This window comes from Abramis brama (assembly GCF_963993115.1).
Source record: "Abramis brama genome assembly, chromosome: 4".
NCBI lineage: Eukaryota > Metazoa > Chordata > Actinopteri > Cypriniformes > Leuciscidae > Abramis > Abramis brama.
Window position 1 is genome coordinate 45,816,359 of NC_139966.1, and position 8,952 is coordinate 45,825,310.

An 8,952-nucleotide genomic window follows, 5' to 3' on the forward strand; every position below is an offset into this window, starting at 1 on the left:
GGTTCGCCCTCTCTCTTAGGGTGCATAGATTAAGAGGAATCATAAATTAACAGACCCACTGAGTCTTAATTGTGGCTGGTGAGTGGAAATCTCACCCTCATTATGGCCTCTGTGCCTTTACCCTGGTGATCATCATTCAGGCTTCACACAGAGACGGCTAAAGGTCATGTATTTCTGCCAAACAATAAAGAAATTCATGAGGGCGAAGAAAATACCTATGCTTTAGTATGCAAAACTTGATGACAAATTGCTGTATTATTTATATCTGATCACTCTACTTTCCATTAATCAGTTAATGAAGGTGACTTGTGACTTTGGAACAGCATTTTCATATGCAAATATAATATTTAACTATCATCTGTTTAGTAGACATAAGAGTCACATATTAATGGACATATTCTTTTAAATTTTAGTAGCTCATCATAATGTTTAGTTGAATTTAAATGAGGTGTGTAACTGAGTAATTTGTTTGTACAAGGCTGCCCTCTGGTGTATATTTTAGAGCATGAAGTAGCTCCCAATATATACGATTTCAGCCTATGCTTATTTTTACATTAAGCATGCGCATAGAGCTAATGATAATCGATGTAAGGCAGAATGTTACTGTTTATTTTTATAAAGCAACATAAAAATGACAAGGAGGGAGGGATCACAGTTTTTATTGAATATACCAACATATACCAAGTATAATTTATAATAGAATATACCAACAAATGCCTTAAATTAACAAATGACAATTAGTTTTTCTCAATTGCTAAAACACAATTTCTGAAACCTTGCTCCATTTTCTGAAAACATTAAATACAAAACCTCTGACTCCTCTTGCAAAATGAAACTTTAGCCTCAAATCAGTTTTACCTGTTCAAAATCAAACACTGCTCTCAAATCATAAACAAAGTGATCAAAATGATACACACTATCAAGCAGTCAATACACAATACACCAAAAAATAGAAAACACATTGTTCAAAACATATTCTCGAAAGATATCTACGAACTGCTATTGTTTGTACTTAGCCATGTGACACCTTACTGTACCATCAAAAAGTTCATTTGTGACATACTGTATGACTGCACTTGATAAAAGGGAAAAAAAAGAAAAAAAGAAAGAAAAGAAAACAGTTCTCAGGGAGAAGTAAATTTTTTATCTCAAAACAAATTTCATATTTTTCCGTCATTGTCTTTTGATGAACGAAAACATGTTCTATCATAGTAGCTCAAAATTGATCAGAAATTACTACTCTGCTTTGCTCTTTTATTTTTTGTTCTTCCTCCTCCTTGTACCCCTATTTTTACAGTACTGTACCCTGCATCTCACAAACTTGTCCTTTGTCTCTGTGATACTGTAATTCTTGTTCTTTGTTGATATGAACCTGCAACCAGTCAAAATCTATTGAGCAGTCAGTACTGTTAACAAATGGAAAGCACAATGTTCAGGCCATACAATTTGTTCATTGTACAGTATACAGCCTACAATGCACTGTACTACAGTATACAATACTAAAAGGGACAAAACTCAAAGGAGTAAACGTGATCAATGTGCTGCTTCTTGTCTTTGGGCTGGGTCAGGCCAGGCCAGAGCACTTCGTCGACATCACAAGCAATATTGTCCCTCCTCCTTTCTTGCCCTCCTCCCCCTCTTCCTCTTTCTTGCCCTCCTCATCCTCATCGCCCACCTCGCATATGCACTTGTCCTCGTCCTCTCACATTGTTTCTTCTATCCATTCTCAGACTTTTTCCTTCCCACCTTCAACAACCTGTTTTCTCTCTGAACTGGCTTATATTGGTTGTGTCACATCTTTTGAAACAGGTTAAATCAATTTTGAGTGGTTGTGTTCAATCAATGACGTGTGTTCTCCGTTTGTATTTGATTGTTGCCATTTGTGTTTACCAGTATGGATGACATTATGAGTGCATTAGACAGTATGACAGTATGGTGCATTAGAGTGCAGAATGTGTTTTGAGAATGAGAATGTGTTTAGAGTTTTGCTGAAAAGTCTAAGTGAGATCTGCAAATTGTGTTTTACCATGTGAAATGGTTTAAGGTATTGACAACAGACTGCACAGTTAGCTAAATGAGTTCAGGCAACTGAGAACTTTGTTCAGCCAATGGGTTTTAGTGTTTTAGCAATTGAGAAAAACTGTAAAACTTAAAATTGAACGTAATCATGCCAGAACTACAAATACTGCATAAAAATAAACAGAAATTATAAGCAGCCTTGATTAAAACAGTTACATTTTAAGATTCAGAAAAACATTTGTAGTGATTTAGTTGAGAAAAATATAGCTGCTCATGCATGAATTACATGATTAAATGATTTCACAAACTTTTTTCTTCACCACCCCCACCGTCACAGCATTATTCTAAACATTCAATTTAAAATAAAGGACATTCTTAAAATACACTTGTACTTCATAGTCAAATTTTAATAATTAATCAGTGTTTCAGAATATTGCTATCTGAACAACTCTATGGCAAAACGTCACCTAGAATGTGTCTCTACCAATTCTGTCCTGCTCCATCTGAGACTTGGCCTTTTTTTTCAGCAGTAGGATGTGTTCGGCGAACTCTCGCACGGTCCCGCGACCCGCCGCGCAGTGGCAGGAGTATTTCGCAGCATTGAGCGCCACCACTGGGGCATCCAGAGGTACTGCACTCAGCCCTGCCAGGTTCAGGCACTTTACATCCGGCTCATCGTTCCCTGATACAAAGATGTTGGGACACAGATTTTGAGAAATATATTAATTTTCAGGGATATGTTGAAAGGGGCTATATGTAAGAATTTATCTATTAATAGCTATTGGTATTGCTGATGTGTGAACAGCTTGTAACGAAACTTAAAAAATTAGACCTTCCCTGACTTCCCAGGTTGTCTATGAAAGACTGATTTTTATGTGAAGGATGTTTTTGCCGGGAAAAAATATGCAGCACATATTTACATATTCATCTAAACGTCGCTCTCAGCAGCGTTGGATGTTCGTTAATAGTATATCGCTGCAAAGGTTTTTCCAACTTTTCACTTCTTACAGAGGAACGAAAAAGAACTTTGTCGTGAGTATATAGGGGCCTTGAATCATGTTCAGTCTCTTGTATGTTACTTATGTGTGCACGAGTGCGAGCATGAGCAATAAGTTGCTGGCTGCAGTTCTCTTAACGGCCACCGGTGTCGTTAATAACAAGAGTTTCTGAATTCTACATATAGCCCCTTTAAGTCATTCTAATCAACATTATCATAGTATTATGACATTATTACAAGATAAAAGGCTGAGAAAAGTAATAGCTTTCAGTATTCATAGTTAATATGAAGGTACAATCTTTTGATTCTGTATTACGCACACTGATTTTTCCAAGACACCAAGTTGTTACTGATTATGGGATTTAGCTGATGTAACTGGAAGAAACAGCTCTTGACTCACCCAAGTATGCCACCTCTTTCCACTCCAGCCCATCCTTCTCCATGAGTTTCTCCACCTCTTTCAGTTTGTCATCTACGTCCAGTAGGATAGGGCAGCCCATCCTCTGGGAGATTTTGTCAGCTAAGGTTTTTGTTATAGGGTTTTGTTCTATCAAAATAACCTAAAGGAGATGGGGGGGGGGAACACACACATAAACATTATTTATAAAACATAAATAATTGACAAATTAAATGGTTAATAATTGAATAATAACTGAGATTTAATAATAATTGAGATATACATGTATTCATTTCCTTTATTTAATATAACACTTTAATCTTCGTCACTGTTTTTTTGTACATGTACAGTATTGTGTATTGCAGCTAAAATAGAATCAGTGCATTAAATTGTGCATGTCTTTTTTATTTTTCAATTCACTTCAAATTATTGTTTTTTATTCATTTTTATTTATTATAGCATTTTAATCTTTCCTTCCTTAGTTTTTATTTTAATGTACCTGTACTGTTCCTAAAACAGAAACACTAATTATTTTTCAAATAATATATCAACCATTTAATAATTTTTCAATTATTAATTTTAAGTTTTTTATTATAACATTTTAATCTACCCTTCTTCATAGTTCTGTGAGTATGTATAGTTGCTAAAATACAAATACCCAATGCATTTCCACATTTCTTATTAACACTCAGTTAATTCTTTCTTTTACTAATAGATCAGTCTCCGTAGAAACTGTCAAAAATTGCCAGTGCCGACTATATTTCAAGTCGTCACGGCGGGGTATTGGGTAAAGTTTTCAATTAGCAATAATCGCGCCTCGGATAAACCTCATAGGCTACGATACTGCCGCTGCGCAAGGATAACTGGTCACAGGAGACATGTGAGTACTTGTGCATCTGAGCCTCTGTTATCATGAATGGTAAGACCAGCAAAACTCACTAAACATCATCAAACTGGACAACACTACACACAAACTGTTAAGAAACAGCGGTATTAAAAGTGAAATATCAAGTTGTGCATTTTATAACAAAGTTTTGTTTAATTAAAAGGCAAAAACAAGAGGCATCCCAGATGCATGATGGGATACGATGGGGCAAAGACAAAGGAGGGGGTCTACCCTTCTTCATAGTTTTGTGAGTATGTATAGTTGCTAAAATATAAATACCCAATGCATTTCCACATTTCTTAGTAAAGGGATACTCGACTTTTTGGGGAAATAGGCTCATTTTACAACTCCCCCAGAGTTAAACAGTTGAGTTTTACTGTTTTCGAATCCATTCAGCCGATCTCCGGGTCTGGCGGTACCACTTTTAGCATAGCTTAGCATAGATCATTGAATCGGACAGTACCATTAGCATCTCTCTCAAAAAAATGACCAAAGAGTTTCGATATTTTTCCTATTTAAAACTTGACTCTTCTGTAGTTACATCGTGAACTAAGACCGACGGAAAATGTAAAGTTGTGATTTTCTAGGCTTTTATGGCTAGGAACTATACTCTCATTCCTGCGTAATAATCAAGAAACTTTTCTGCTGTACCATGGGTGCAGCAGGCGTAATGATATGACGCAGCGCCTGAAAATAGGTCTAATAGGTTAGACAAACTTAGTCCCGGTCACGTTGGAAGTTACCGAGCTGGGGACTATTTTCAGGCGCTGCGTCATATCATTACGCCTGCTGCACCCATGGTACGGCAGCAAAGTTTCTTGATTATTACGCAGGAATGAGAGTATAGTTCCTAGCCATATCAGCCTAGAAAATCGCAACTTTTCATTTTCCGTCAGTCTTAGTACACGATGTAACTACAGAAGAGTCAAGTTTTAAATAGGAAAAATATCGAAACTCTTTGGTCATTTTTTTGAGAGAGATGCTAATGGTACTGTCCGATTCAATGATCTATGCTAAGCTATGCTAAAAGTGGTACCGCCAGACCCGGAGATCAGCTGAATGGATTCGAAAACGGTAAGACTCAACTGTTTAACTCTGGGGGAGTTGTAAAATGAACCTATTTGCAAAAAAATGGCGTATCCCTTTAACACTCAGAAAATTCTTTCTTTTACTAATAGATCAGTCTCCGTAGAAACTGTCAAAAATTGCCAGTGCCGACTATATTTCAAGTCGTCACGGCGGGGTATTGGGTAAAGTTTTCAATTAGCAATAATCGCGCCTCGGATAAACCTCATAGGCTACGATACTGCCGCTGCGCAAGGATAACTGCTCATTGGAGACATCTGAGTACTTGTGCATCTGAGCCTCTGTTATCATGAATGGTAAGACCAGCAAAACTCACTAAACATTATCAAACTGGACAACACTACACACAAACTGTTAAGAAACAGCGGTATTAAAAGTGAAATATCAAGTTGTGCATTTTATAACAAAGTTTTGTTTAATTAAAAGGCAAAAACAAGAGGCATCCCAGATGCATGATGGGATACGATGGGGCAAAGACAAAGGAGGGGATCTATTGTTGTGTGGGGGTTGGTTGAGGTCGGGGGTGGGTAACAAATTGTTGCCAAACAAGACTCACCTTCACTCCTTCTTTCTTCAGCATGTCGATGCCGGCCTGGTCTCTAATGTTGATGGACACCATCTCCTCTGCATTCGCTGAGATGTAGATCTGGCCGTCTGTCAAACATCCTGACACGTTACACACCAGGAGCTTCACAACTTCAGGTTTGTCCTTACCGAAGTAACCGAACCTTTGTCACACATACACACCCACACACAGTTTGCTTAAGTTCAGACTTTGCACTCTGTGCATTGTGGTTGTTTGCTAACATTAAGTTCCTTGGGAACTTGAAACACAAGCCTATTATTGGCAAGGCTTCACATTAGAGAGACAGCTACACATTACATGTTCAATGAATTACTTAATATAGTAATAATATGTAATTTATAGGCAGCTGCAGGCTATAAAGCATTGTTTTTTTTTTTGTTTCTTTACCTCAGCACTCTCTGTTCAGCTACGGGCCAGTCAATGTCAACATCAATATCCACACTGTACTCTGGGCGCATCTCAAAGTATCTCATTTTTCCACCCTGTGAAATGTAACACAACAAAATCACAACCTGATTGATTAAGGATACGGATAATATGCTTTCCTGCCTATGGATTTTTATGTCAAGCTTTTTTGCCCACATATTATGTTATTGATTTTAAAACCCCAAATTTTACCTGAAGAAGCTCTTTTGCTATGAGTTCTTTGGTTGCGAAGTAAAAGGAGCCATTTTCACACAGCTCTCCGTCCCAGTCCTGACGGCGAGGCCTGCAAGCTGGGTTCAGGTTCAGCGGTTTAGTACAGAGGTCCACTGAAAAGAAAGAATTGGTGGTCTTTAATTTAAATATGTGGTTAGAGTCCCCAACATGCAATAAATTCAACCTTAACTACAAGTACACTACCGTTCAAAAGTTGTAGGGTTTTAGTTAATGTTTTAGTCTCTTATGGTTTAAGTCTCTTATGTCAATAAATGTAGCGTATATTCAATTAAAATACAGTAAAACATTAATATTGTGAAATGTATTTGCAATTTAAAAGAACTGTTTTCTATTTATATACATTTTAAAATGTAATTCCTGTGATGGCAAACCTGAATTTCCAGCATCATTACTCCAGTCAGTGTCACATGATCCTCCAGGAGTATGATGATTTGCTGCTCAAGAAACATTTTATTATAATCAATGTTGAACATTTGCTTTCAGGATTATTTGATGAATAGAAAGAACAGCATTAATTTGAAATAGTAATCTTTTGTAACATTATACATGTCTTTTGATCAATGTCTTGAATCCTTGCTGAATAATAGTACATTATATCTGTGAACATTCACAGATTGCACTTCAACAAACCTCCTTTACTGATCTCTTCCCATCGAAAATGGTGTCGCCGGACCACAGAGAAGACAGAATCACAGCCTTGTTTGATCATGAGCTCCAGAGCCTCTTTGAGATGGTAAGGGTGCAGACATGGAGATGTGGCCTGGATGTTACAGATGACATCCACCTCTGTGCAAGAACATTCAATTTCACTTAACCACTCTCCCATTTATAGCCATTTAGTGGATTTTTTTTTAGATCCACCATTTACTTTTTACACACTCCAGAAAATCAGAGGTTAAAGGAGAATATTTCTCTAAGGTCGAACTGTGAGAATGTTCCCCATATCTCTATATTTTGGAAAACAGGCTGAATCTTTTGAAGCTTGCAACCTTGAGGAACAGTCTCGATACAGGCCTGGGAATAAATATATTGAATAAGACTCGTAACATGGTAAATATCACAAACAGGCGTTTTTATTAGAAACATTCTTCTGTATCAGCCGCAGAGTCTGTTTTTCTGGTTTCATTCACAATGCAAATAAAGACATGGTGGGTGAAACAGTCCTGGTAACGTACGCAACGAGAAGTATGATCAAAATTTAAACTGGTTTTCGTGGCGATTTTCCTGTTTCTATCTGTGTTGTTGGACGAGTGGACAAACTTGTTCTACAAGCTCTAATTACACACCTTATGCAAAACTAAGCCATGCAATGGGATTTGACTGCAACAAAGCCTGATTTCTAACCTGGGTATTTACTGCTGAACTCCTTAATGGTGTCCAGTGAGCTCGAAGAGTCTTTGGACACCTCTGGACTCCTCCTGTGCACTTTAGCACCCCAGGCCTTGGCCACTTTCTCAATTTCGACATGATCAGTGGACACCCAAACACTGCAAAAGTATGCATAGGACACAATATAGTACCACTGTCATACAGTACAGCCAATCACTGAGGGACGTGACACTCAATAACCTCACCTGTGAAAGACACCAGAGTCCCGCGCTGCTCTGATCACCCATCCGATCAGAGGAACGCCTGCCAACATCTTGATGTTCTTCAGAGGGATGCCTTTGCTTCCTCCACGGGCGAGAATAAGAGCAGCGATGTGTCTTGAATCGTCCTTGACTTCATCTTGAATCGAGTTGAATTTTCTTAGTTTGGCGCTGGAACTGTTCCCATGACTGTCTTCTTCGTGCCACGTTCGCTTACCGTTGTCCCTTTGTGTGGCCATTTGTGTTGAAAATCACTTAATATTTCCCAGTTGTACAGACAATCAAGCAGATAAAACCCTCACTTTAGTCCAAACAGGAGCTGCAGGGCGTTTGCTCCATTCCAATGCAATTATCTTCTCAAATAAACCATATAGCTAAAAGGCTGCTGTTGACGTTTTGGCAAATACCAAATGTCGTCAGTGATATTACCGTAATGAAAATGAAAAACGAGCACTTAATATATTAACTATTCGTTTATTGAAATATGTAATTGTGTGATCATTACATTATACAGTCCTGAACCGAGTAACTTGGAATAGCGAATAAACATTAAACAATTAACATGCCTTCATTGAAAAGGTTTTGATTCGGATAATATAAATTGCGCGAAATTACGATTATTTACGGTACTTTCGTTTACAACAAGGAAATGGTGTTCTAAAGCAAACATTTTTATTTCATTAGTTTATTAGCAATTTCTTGTTTTTCATTAAAAATAAAAAAATCAGTTTG

At 37.5% G+C, this 8,952-nt stretch overlaps 1 protein-coding gene across 1 annotated transcript; it reads right to left on the reverse strand.

Annotated features, from left to right (window-relative positions):
• Positions 1 to 643: 643 nt before the first annotated feature.
• Positions 644 to 8,656, reverse strand: cmasa (cytidine monophosphate N-acetylneuraminic acid synthetase a). The gene is made up of 9 exons (XM_084111076.1): positions 8,206 to 8,656; positions 7,976 to 8,118; positions 7,262 to 7,417; positions 7,003 to 7,065; positions 6,590 to 6,723; positions 6,359 to 6,453; positions 5,942 to 6,113; positions 3,417 to 3,576; positions 644 to 2,701 (listed from the first exon to the last, which is right to left on the reverse strand). Exons 1-9 carry the CDS (start codon positions 8,457 to 8,459, stop codon positions 2,487 to 2,489), a joined length of 1,392 nt encoding a protein of 463 aa, XP_083967202.1. The 5' UTR covers positions 8,460 to 8,656; the 3' UTR covers positions 644 to 2,486.
• Between the last annotated feature and the right edge of the window lie 296 nt (positions 8,657 to 8,952).